This window comes from Cherax quadricarinatus, chromosome 25, assembly GCF_038502225.1.
Source record: "Cherax quadricarinatus isolate ZL_2023a chromosome 25, ASM3850222v1, whole genome shotgun sequence".
NCBI classification, from domain to species: domain Eukaryota; kingdom Metazoa; phylum Arthropoda; class Malacostraca; order Decapoda; family Parastacidae; genus Cherax; species Cherax quadricarinatus.
The window spans coordinates 28,632,454-28,645,476 of NC_091316.1; the positions used below are offsets into that span (position 1 = coordinate 28,632,454).

A 13,023-nucleotide genomic window follows, 5' to 3' on the forward strand; every position below is an offset into this window, starting at 1 on the left:
ACCCACTGCTTAAATAATCACTCTCCATGATAAGTAAAATACCTAAAAGATGTGGTGATTATTACAACAGTCAACATAGAGCAAGGCTGAAAAGACTAAGTTTATTATTGGTCAAAAATGAAGCTTTCAACTCATAAATCCACTAGAATACAAGGCAGGCATATACTTACAGTAGTGCTGGGAGCTGTGAGTCTAGTGATTACTGTTTGGACCAGAGCCCCACACGTCACCTTTGGGGGGGGGGGAAGGAGGAGGGGAAGGGATAGCGGGAGCTAGACTGACCCTACCTTAACAAGCAGCCGGCAGTCAAACTATCACTTTCGAGGTGGGGGAAAAAGGCGGGAATAGCGGGAGCTTGACTTACCCTACCTTAACAAGTAGCCGGCAATGAAACTATTGTTACTATATACTCCCTCGCTACTCCTATCTATTGAACTTTTCCCTCACAATATATACATATATATATATATATATATATATATATATATATATATATATATATATATATATATATATATATATATGCGATAAGATCACAGTAAACAGGTGATTTTAAAATATGCAAAACAACCACTGTGAAAGAGTAGTGAAATTCCAAGCGCTTTCGTGACTACTCAAATTGTCAAGGAACTATGAAAGTAATACATCAAAGGAAGACAATTAAAAGGCTTAGACCACACCTCACAGTCAACTCCCACAACAAAGAAACACCTGACGCGGGACAATACCGGACTCATAAGAAAAGAGGAACACTGCAGTAGGTCCGCTGGTCCAACTAGACAGATCCTCACGACATCCCACTAACAAATTATTCTACCCATTCCTACCTACAGTATGTGTAAAGTTGTCTGAAGTTCTCTTTCATTGATGCTACTTGGAGGTTTGTGACTCTTATCTACGACTCTAATGATAAATTAGTGCTTCCTAATATTTGTTCTAAATGTCAATTTATTCACTTTAATCCATTGCTGCGAGTCCTATAATGATTAAATATTTTCAACAAGTTATTTATATCTGTTTTATTTTTATTAATTTTCTATTTGTTCACTTCAGTCATATCCCCCTAAAGGTCTACACCTATATTTTCAGGAAAGAATTCTGATACATTAGATCAAAATCATCATCCTACTCTGTTTATTTTCTCCGCCTAATTTATTCCAATTGTTATATGAAGACCTGAACTGAACCATTATTTAAATTGGCCCAGTTGAAATTTATCCTTAGGACTTCTAATTTTTATTCTTTTCGACATGTTGGTTAAAAATCTATTAGTTTTATGGCGAACACATATACAATAGTTTTCAAGGGTTTAGATTTTTGCTAACCAGAATTCCTAAGTCCTTTCCTTATTCAGTTTGGCCACGAGCTTAATTATTTAATATATAAGTGAACCATACATTTGCTTGATTAAACTGCGTTTGCTACTTCTTGTAGCACAACGTCAACCTATCCAGATCATCCTATAGCTCTCTAATATTCTCACCAGGTTATATGACTGCCTATTTTGCTACCATCAGCAAACTTTTTTATGTCATTATTTATTACCTCACTAATGTCGTTTATTGAGAATTCACAATAAGGAGTCCAATACTGACTCCTTTGGCTCACTACTCTTAACTGGTCCCCATTCTCTTTTCTCTCAATTAATGTAAACTCTCTGTAGCGCGTATGTTAACAGTCGTGGTCTACACGACTCTAGGTCATTTCTCCTATACCACGTGCCGCTGGTTTCTTCATCAGTCTCATATTTGCAACTTTGTCGAAAGTCTTAGTGAAATTCTTATATTATGTACTGAATCGAATACTTAATAAAAAAAATAGGTAACTTCCTAATTCAAGAAAGTCCCTTTTTAAAACTTGCAGAGATTTACTGATTAAATAATGTTATAGTTGGTGGCTTCGAATCATATTCACAATTTTCTACAAGTGAGGTTAGGTTGATTGGTTTATAATTTTAAGCTAAGGACTTATCACTCGTTTTGTAAATGAGTATCATATTTACCACTTCCACTCATCTGGTACAATATCCGTTCGTAGTAATGTGTTTAAGAGAGTAGTTAAGGGTTTACTAAGATCTTCCCTTCATGCAGTTCCTCAGGACCCATTGATTTTTTCTATATCTGCTTATCTGTAGATGGTGTCACTAGTGTCTTTTATGTCGCATAAATTATTACATAATTATTTACTCGTGAGATTTAATTTGTATCCTTTTGTGAAAACACAGAGGAAATTATTACAAAAAAAAAAAAATGGAACATTCCACTGTCATTACCTGTATGCGTATTTCAGCTATATTTAAGTGGGCATATCTTTTTCTTAATTATATTCCTATATACTAAAGAAAACCATCTGGATTATACACAAATAACCCGCACATAAAAGAGAGAAGCTTACGACGACGTTTCGGTCCGACCTGGACCATTTACAAAGTCACACTAAGCAGAAGTGGAGCAGGACGGCTATATATAGGCAGGAGGAGGTGGTAGTAGTAGTAGTAGTAGTAGTACAAGAATGGTATATAATACCGACAAGATGAAATTAAGACATATGCGCAACACCCGTTCCAGTCACCGTATTGTGCCTTTTTTTTTGTTATTTATCTGAATTATCTTTGTTTCACTCACAACTATAATTTCATTTTCTCTTTTGGCTTTCCGTATTCCTTATTTCATATATTAAATATATCGGCCATTAAGGTGATACTAAATATGACTTTCCTGTGAATGTCTCTCTGTTCACCTAAGTGATGCTTTAGTCTACTGTTTATCCTTTTAGGTTCAATTTCTATTTTAGGATAACGGTCTAGGACGGATGGAAACGTCATCTATAGTTTGTCTAAGAAATATGGGCTATTTGAGAAATAGAACTAACTTCTCGAGGCTTAAAATATATAAAAAAAAAAATAACTTTTGAATGTGCCCACAGGTTCAATTGAAAGTGATTATCCTAAGAAAACTCGACACTGGCAAAGTGTGGAGGAAAACATGCACCGGCAAAGTGTGGAGGACAAATCTACACCGACGTTGGTTCGGTATAGAGGAATTCCAAACCATATTAATGGAATCCAGAATCAACAACCGACCGCTGACCGACATAAGCAAGACAGTTGACCTGAAAGTCCTCAGATCATACCATCTTATAACAGGAAGCAGGTTACAGTCGGTAACCTGCAGTTACCGATGATGGATAAGGGGTCGAAGTGTTAACACGACGAGTACCTAACCTAACTTCCTTACAATGAAATGATTTTTCTCATGTGATACTGTCTTAATTGAATATGAGTGTCACTGAATACAGCGACTGTTGATGAAAGTGACGAAGATATGTCCTGACAGGCAGGGAGTGATAAGAACTGCCAAGGGTAAACGTCATGTCAGTTTGAGAGCCATCAACAAATTAATATTTATAGAAATCAATAGTGGTAAAAATTGCCAACATGCTGATATGGGACAAGATTTTTTATTAAACACAAACATTGAGAAGAAGACATACTCGTAGATGCCACTACCAAGTTAGATCATACTAGTATGAAATCATCACATCAAGTAATGCCTCAAACTACAGTCCAAGTAGACAGAAGACATACCAGACATAGCACCATACAAGTTTGGGAAAATCTGGACTGACCTGATAAGTGAGAGGAACACTTACAAACAACGGTGTCAGTTCCCTGCCGAGAGACAGTCTGGGAATTAATAAAGATTCTGTAGTCTATTTGTATTAATTGTGAGTAGATATGTTCATAAGAACCAATCAATATAATATTATGAAAGGTACAGCATATGTTTAACTTATCTTAATTATATATCAAACCTCTACTCATAATATGTTAAAATGCTCAGACGTCACTGATGCTCTCTGTTAGATCTAGCACTGATTCCTTGTTCAGAGGAACCAGCCTCTTATCACCGAGTCTGCTAATAAAATGGGAACCAGACGAGTAAAATATTATTATTAAAGATTCGCCGGTATTCTCCCGGCCCGGGCCTTTTCCAAGTGGTGGCCCGGCCTTGGCTCCCTCTTTAGGGAGTGTCTGAGACCTAAGTCTCCCATGGGAGAAGGCACAAGTAATTCCTCATCTTTGGGACCAACTGTCCCCAGGCCTAGCCACAAGCTAGGCCTCTCTGGTCTGCCATCCCCGCCCCAAGGGGCCTAATGGGAATGACAGGCTTGTGAGCTGAAAACTCGGGCTCAGGCACCTACCAAGATGTTCATTAATATTAAAGATAACTCTAATTGGATCTCTAGTAAACAATGCGAGAAAACCAAAATAAATATATTACTCTGACCTTTAGTTATCAATTTTTGAATAAATAAATAATCTGTAATAATTCTGCATAACAACAAAATGGGGCGGAGCTCAACAAGGGAACGGTGGCATCAAATTAGCGCTTGAGTGTGCAGGCAGACGCCAGAAAAGATGCACAACAGTAAGCAGAAATAAATTAAGAATCGAGAATTTAACCAGAAAATATTGTTCTAAAATATCAGTGATTTTCGCTCGAGAATTTGCGGTAGTATGGATTAGAGTTTTGTGTACGCCAATAATGTGTAACTGTGGCGTAGGTATACCGGAGAGTAATGGAGGGTTGAAAAAATCTGTCACTTGCTCTGGTTGCATTTAATGTGGGAAAAAGATGATCTGCCAAGCTGTGTCATACCCTGACGGTAGCTACTGTCCCACTAGCTGTAGCTACACTCAGGCATGCACAAAATATGAATCTGAGGAGGTCATAGGGAGACACAGCTCCGCCAACTGTTATAACAGACTATTGACCATAATGATACCATATTAACAGTATTGACAACTGATTACGACCCCGAAGCAGCAACGAACTACTCAAAAACATGTCGACGAATATGAACATCATGGACATAGATGGACAACTCACTTAAGACTACCAGGTACTCCACTGTAACGAACTATGAAGTGAAGTGCTGATAGTTCAGGTAAATGCCATTTTTTTGAGGCGTAATAAAGAAACTAGCAAACCACAAGCAGGCGAAAATTTTTAAATTTATTTATTAATACATAAAGGCTAATTTCCCCTGTGATAATTCTTCTCTGTTTTGAGTATAAGGGAATCAAACAATACAGTCTAATAACCCTTATTATCACAGTGTTTAAAATATTGTGTTACGTGTATTACCTAATTAAAGTCATTCTCTTGAAGGAAACTTTAAGAGGCTGTGTCGAGGACTACTGATATGAAAGGCTTGGCAGTGCTTGTTTGGCTCTTTTGAAGGAACCAGGAAGATTGAAATAAGTTGACCCATCATTCTGTGAACTTTGAAATCCCACAAAGAAGAAAAAGGCACAATACCGTGACTGGAACAATACACAAATAACTCGCACATATGAGAGAGATGAACGTACGACGACGTTTCGGTCCCACTTGGACCATTTACAAAGTCGCATAGTGTGACTTTGTAAATGGTGCAAGTCGGACAGAAACGTCGTCGTAAGCTCCTCTCTCCTACGTGCGAGTTATTTGTGTATTTAAAATCCCACCCTATGAGCCTGTAGTTTCAAATGTGACTTACCCAACTCGTTGTCTTATTAGGGATCATTTTTATAAATATTTTATTGCTCATTCATTGCCACTATATTGAAAAAGTTTTTTTTTTCCAACATTGCTACCAGAATGCTATACTAAGATGTAGTACAATACATCACAGACACTAATTTGAATTTTGAACTTAATTATCAGCGCCCCTCAAAAGATATCTTCTAAAATGAGAAGAGGACAAAAATATAAAATAAACAGGTAAGACCTATTGGGACTTCTCAGATATGTCTATCAGCACTAGCAATCGTGACAGTACTTACAATGAAGTCTTGCAAAACAGCAGCCAGACTGGGTGCGTCGACCTTCTGAAGACATTCAAGCAGTACGTGACTGTCTGAAGTGACTGGGCATCCCATGGCTTGGCCTACCTCCTCGGCTGTCTCCCTAAACTTAAATCCAGTTGCCCATGGTGCCAGAGCTGACCCAGACTGCATGATAACCCGAGAGAACAGTCCTACGGGCATAAGAGGTCAAGGTCAGTCCATGAGAAACTTCTCAGGCAACCAGTACTGCAGGTAGGTTAATCCTGGAAAAATAAATAAGAGAGGTTAGTCTTGGAAACAAAAGTCTAGAATATCAGTTCAGCAGGAAAGATCCGGCAGGATTCGCTCTAACATTGACTTTCAAATGCATGATTAAACTGATAAACATGGCAGAGACACATGTTCTAGAGGATGGAGTAAAACATAACTTTTACTTGTTTAGAAGTAGACTAAAGACAACAATCCACAGAACTTCACTTGAAATTAACCTAAAGTAGAAAGAGATTAACACCAGCCAGTCCACATTTGACCATTACATCATGGCAGAAGAGCCACCCGTTTATGCTGGACTGCAGGCATCGCTGTCGAGTTTGCACTACCAAATGATGCAGGAATAAACTTGAATTTGGAATTATTCTCACACCATGGGTCATTATTAAATACTTCAATGTAAAGTTCTCCAAGAATTGAGAGACAGCCTACAAACACATGTTCAAGAAATTTAAAAATATTCCAATGCCAACCATACCCCCGGCCGGGATTGAACCCGCGGTCATAGAGTCTCAAAACTCCAGACCGTCGCGTTAGCCACTGGACCAGCTAGCCACAATAAGATTCATCCAACTAGGTATATTTCTACACCATAGGAAGCTTAGCACAGGCACCTCTGTGACCACAAATGCAAGTTTTTACAGACGAATCTCCAGCTAGCGTGGCCGTGACGAACTCTAGCTCAAGTCCCTTCACTGCCGTCAACATGACTCAAGAAATCGTAATGACACGTTTGCTAACCTTCCTATGGTGTAGAAATATACCTAGTTGGATGAATCTTATTGTGGCTAGCTGGTCTAGTGGCTAACGCGACGGGCTGGAGTTTTGAGACTATGACCGCGGGTTCAATCCCGGCCGGGGGTATGGTTTGTTTGCAATCGTGTCATTACGATTTCTTGAGTCATTTCAATGCCGTTAACCCGAAGAAACGACACGTTGCTCCCCGTGCAAAGTTATATATTTTTTCATATAATATATTAATGCAAAAAATAATAACATCCTACTTAAAGAACATTAGAAAAGTTATCTAACCTTATAACAAGCGCAATTTAATTTAGCCTAATCCCAATAAATATATTTTAGATATGTTTACAATAATTTAATAATACACAAACTCAATTAAATATATATTTTTCTTTAGGTTTAGAATGAATTTTGCATAATTATTACATATACAAATTCTCGCTTGCCTTATCCAGCAGGAAGAGCGTTGCTATTTAACCCAAAATCGCAAGGTTTACCTATTCTGCTCAACATATATGCATTTAATCTCCTGAAAAGAGACGTGGTATTAGCAGCTGTACAAGAATATTTCCCTGGTCTCTTCCCTTTTGTTTCAGCTGGATATAGCAAGGAATCAATTCTCCTGTTTGGAGAGCATGAAATCATCATCAGAGGGTGTCCAGCAAAGGGATCCTCTCGCACTATTTCTCTTCTGTATAGCGGTTAGGGAAATCACAGTCAGACTGACCAGTGAGCCAAACATCTGGTTCCTGGATGATGGCACACTAGCAGGTACAAATGAGTCCTTTCTAGATGATCTTACACAGGTGATGACACAGGGACAGGAAATGGGTTTTATCCTGAATCCATCCAAATGTGAAATCATCTCAGTCTATTAGCAAGTGATAAATGCAGTGAGATCCAAACTACCAGGAGCATCAGTCATAGGCCCCACAAATAGCGTCTTGCTTGGAGCACCTCTGGGAATCGATGCCATTGACAGTTCTCAGGAAGAAATTGGAAGAGCTGAAGAGAATGGAACAACGAATAGGCAATCTTGACACTCACGATCCCTTGTACCTTCTCACAAATTGCTTGAGTCTGCCCAGGTTGACATATTTCCTAAGATGTGCACCTTCATATGATAACCCTATACTGCACGATTTTTACGAAAGTACTTAACCTTACTCTAGAAGACGGGCAGTGGAACCAAGCTACACTTCCATTCAGACTAGGAGGCATTGGTGTCCGCAAGTCATCACAGATTGCGCTACCTGCTTTTCTGTCCTCATGCGTTGCACCCAGAGGGCTTGTAGCAGCGATTCTCCCTGAATATCTTAGGGACAAGATCTGGGATAATCTAACGGGCTATGAAACCAGACCTGCTCCCCCCAACAACTACAAGCAGTCGCACTGGGATGGCGCAGTAGTGGAGAATAAGGCCTTAACAATGCTTCAGAGTGTGCCAGGGAAGGATAGAGCCCACCTCCTGACAGTGAGAGCTCCTCATGCAGGGGATTTTCTGTTGGCTGTTCCCAACTCAAGCCTTGGCACACGCCTCGACCCACAGACCATCCGCATCGGTGTTGCCCTTCGACTTGTCGCTCTTGTTCTTGCCGGACACAGTTGTATTTGTGGAAGTGAATCAACAGACCGATTCGGGTACCATGATCTTGTGTTCCGTAAATCCGAGGGAAAGATTGCAAGACATGAGGAGGGGAGCCACCCCAACTAAGCAGATCTGATGGCAGCCAGAAGCGTCCAGATGGTATCACCCTTCAAGCCTGGACAGACGGTAAGCAGGTGGTGGGACTACACATGTGCATCTACCTTGGCTGATACCTATCTCCAATACACCAGGAAGGAAGGAGGGGCAGCTGCCAGCTTCAGGGGGTCCCAAAAGTCTAGAAAATATGGAGAACTTGCCCATCATCATATGTTTGTCCCCATAGGCTCAGAGACCCTTGGCTCATGGGGAAAGAGTGAATCTAAGTTTCTTAAGGAGCTAGGCAAAAGACTCATCAGGGTTACTAGGGATCCTAGGGCAGCTAGTTTTCTGTTCCAGCGACTCAGTGCTGATGTTCAGAGCGGTAATGCCTGCTGTATTTTTGGCACACTCCCCAGCTCTGAGGAGCTGGATGATATTTTTGCATTATAATCAGAGACAAAAACGTAACAATATGTACTAGACATGTATCTCTCACACCTCATGTACTGTATATGTCATCTTTGTATCAGCAATGTATCTCTTAAATCTTCTGTACCATACTATTTAATAAAATATACCTATTGGTAAAAACGAATGAAAATATGGAGTGGTAGGGGAAATGGAATATTCAAATGGCTTCAAGAAGAAATGCAAATATTCTTCCTTGAAGCCTTTTTATCCACTTGTTTAAGGCTATGGGTTCCACAATTTACACCAGAGGTGGACCAATATATATATATATATATATATATATATATATATATATATATATATATATATATATTTTATATATATATATATATATATATGCAAGGAATTCGCGAGAGCATGCGAAATATACACAAACACTGATCTCTGGCTGAAGGAGACTCGAACCTACGAACCTTTGGACAAGGTATGCAGTGCTTTACCAATCTGCCCACACTGGACAATACCTTGGCGTGTAGCATGCGCTACACGCCAAGGTATTGTCCAGTGTGGGTAGATTGGTAAAGCACTGCGTACCTTGTCATAAGGTTCGCAGGTTCGAGTCTAATTCAGCCAGAGATCAGTGTTTGTGTATATTTCGCATGCTCTCGCGAATTCCTTGCATATATATATATATATATATATATATATATATATATATATATATATATATATATATATATATATGATGGGGTCCACCTCTAGTGTAAATTGTGGGACCCATAGCCTCGGAGAAGTGGATAAAAAGTTTCAATACCAACACTGCGACTAGCCAAAGACTCGAACCCATGCTGCTTTGGCCTGCCTCATGGTGGGCAAAAACTCATGACGCCTTAATCCACTGGACAATACAATCCTCGCCCACCATGAGGCAGGCCAAAGCAGTATGGGTTCGAGTCCTTGGCTAGTTACAGTGTTGTTATTGATCAATACCACTCGTTCGTGTGCACAATAATATATATATATATATATATATATATATATATATATATATATATATATATATATATATATATATATATATATATATATATATATATATATATATATATATATATATATATATATATATATATATATATATATATATATATATATCTTGCCGGCATGGAGAGAGGGAGCCAGTTTGTGGTGCTCCATACATTTTGTATGTAAACCAAGAACCAACATGGTTTACATGGGCCAGTTTCGGCAGACATCATCGTGAGTATCCACTGGAGATTTCAGAGTTGTGACAATCCTCTACATCAGACCATTGCTTCTGTATCAGTGAAAGTGCAGTGTGCATGTTGAGAATTGGGGAGTAGTGGTGGTGTTGAGGGGATCCTGCCAACCATGGTGTGGAGGAGGTTTGTTTGCCTCTGCGTTCGGCCGGGGTCCGCGGGGAAGGGAGGAAGTGGTCGCTCACGACACCATCATTTATTTATTATTTGGACATGATACATAGTTGTACAAAAGAAATACAGTGGTTGAGTGTACATGCCAAAAACCCCTTGTATGCATTGTGGGCAGGCTTAAAATTAACTTAAGATTAACTAAGCAATGATATATTCAGTGGTAAAAATACAGTAAACAAATTACAACATGAAGTACAAATGAGTATTTCAAATAAGAGGCTTTATAGTTGTACAAATATGTAGCATATTTGATGAATTACTGAGCATTCAAGAGAATGGAGAATTCTATTTGGTAATGTAATTACATAAAGCAGTTTGAGATACAGTTCATCAGTATTTATTTAGTTGTGGGTGAGTAAGTGGTTTTTAAGAAGAGTCTAGAATTGATAAACAGTGTTTCTTTTATATTCACTGGTAATGAATTCCAGATTTTTGGGCCTTTTACGTACATTGCGTTTTACATAGTGTGAGATGGACACGAGGAACATCAAAGAGTGATCTGTGCCTTGTGTTATGGTCATGTGTTCTGTTGAGGTTGGTAAGGAGAATTTTGAGGGGAGGGTTTATATCCGAGTTAATTGTTCTATGCATGTAGTAGGTACAATAAGAAGTATGGATGTTTTGTGCGGTGAGTAAGTTTAGAGTTTTGAATATTGGTGGAGTATGCTGGCTGTAGTGGGAATTTGTTGTCATTCTGACTGCAGTCTGTTGTTGGGTAATTAATGGTCTGAGATGGTTTATTGTTGTTGAGCCCCATGTACAAATTCCATAATGAGATAGGGGTAAATGAGCGAGTTATATAGGGCTAGGAGGGCTGACTGTGGAACATAGTACCACATCTTCGATAGTATGCCTACGGTCTTGGAGATTTTCTTGGAAATGTGTTGTATACGTGTTTGAAATTTGAGTCTTTTATCAAGAAGGATCCCTAAGAATTTTCCCTCTGTGAGCTGTGTGATAGGTGATCTGTTTATCATTATGTTAAGAGGGACATCTGTGGTTCTGTTTCCAAACTGTATGAAATAGGTTTTGTTAATATTGAGAGTAAGTTTGTTAATCATCATCCAGGTAGATATTTTCTGTAAATCGGTATTTACAGTACTGGCTAGCATGAATGGGCTTGGGTGAGAGAAGACGCATGTAGTGTCATCTGCAAATAGTGTGGGTTTGAGTAGTTGTGATGCATTTGGTAGGTCGTTTATGTAAATGAGAAAGAGAAGAGGGCCAATGACACTTCCCTGTGGGACACCAACTGTAATTGTCTGTGTGGAAGAGTTTGCTCTATTTGTGTACACATATTTATTTCTGGTGCTGATGTAAGACTTTAGGTAGTTGAGGGAGTGCCTTCTTATACCATAGTGAGACAATTTTATGTGCAGCAAATCATGGTCAACTATCGAAAGCCTTATGTAAATCAATGAAGATCCCCAATGGGACTTCTTTTTTCCTGAATGCAGTGTATATTTGTTTTAGCATGTGTATAATAGCATCATTCGTATTTTTATTAGGTCTGAACCCAAAATGACAGAGGTTGAGTATGTTGTGGGAGGTGAGGTAGAAACAGATTCGCTTATGAATTAATTTTTCAAAGATTTTAGAGAGAGGGTGTAAGTTGGAAATTTGCCTATAGTTATTCAAGTCTGTGTGGTCTCCTCCTTTATGTATCAGAGTGACCCTCGCTATTTTGAGAACTGTGGGGTAGGATTCAATGGATTTGTTAAAGAGTGTTGCAATGATTGGTGACAGTACTTCCGAAGCTTTTGGATGCTGAACAGAAGAACCCCTCGGATAACAGTGAGAGCATGGTGATTAGTGTGCCAAATGGCGAGGGTTTTTTTTCTAAATGGAATAATAAGTGTACAACAATTAGCAAAAGTTAGTGATGTGCATCTTTAGTGAACACACAGGGCCACTCCCTCTGCCCCCCATCCCTGGTCCTCTCCCCTCATCCCAGTCTAGGCCCACTGACTTCCTGACCAAGGGTGTTGCCGTTTACTGCCCCAGCAATTACTTGCTCTGCCGCTTGCTACTCCCCCACCATCATCCCCCATGTCCATGCTGTCCTTCACCCGTTACCCCACAGCTGGCGCCCTCCCACCCCCACGATATCAGCAATGTCACAAGAAGTCCCGGGTTCCCAGGAATCTTCACAACAGAGCCAAAGTCGTAGTTCATGAGGTATCTGCCAGGTGTGCCACAGGGAATGTGCACTCAGTCCCTCAACTGGCAGCATCCGTGCACACAATGGATGTCTAGGATCCAGGAGAGGTCAAAATGGGAACAACCAACAGCCCCTCCCAGCAGACAGAGCTGACAGCTACCGTGACTTCACCTCTTCAGAGGACCTCAAATCTGCAATCAAATTAACATCTACTAGGACTCTGACACATCCCCAGAGCAGCTCACCCTCAAGCTTCTAGCAAATTCACTGACCTTCTGAAGAGGGTTAATCATGTTCCTTCAAACAACGGATCCTGGCACAACCTACTGCTTTTTAGCAATGCCTGTTTGGCTGTTCCACCAAGGAGGGACAAGTCACTAGTAACACATGTTATTAGGGCAATAAATAGATTCCCTAGGGATGACAGTCTCGTCCGTCTCCCCCCTAGGGCGATAAACACCCG

At 39.7% G+C, this 13,023-nt stretch overlaps 1 protein-coding gene across 3 annotated transcripts in view; it reads right to left on the reverse strand.

Annotated features, from left to right (window-relative positions):
* The window catches only part of LOC128689984 (venom carboxylesterase-6), a 190,215-nt gene that overhangs the window by 94,727 nt on the left and 82,465 nt on the right, over nucleotides 1-13,023 (reverse strand). For all 3 annotated transcript variants that reach the window (XR_011392418.1, XM_070088676.1, XM_070088677.1), the window contains one exon: nucleotides 5,831-6,024. Coding sequence is in view for 2 of the 3 variants with exons in the window: in XM_070088676.1 (XP_069944777.1) it covers nucleotides 5,831-6,024 (194 nt within the window). In the remaining variant the exon portion in view is untranslated. The remainder of the gene's footprint in view (nucleotides 1-5,830; nucleotides 6,025-13,023) is intronic.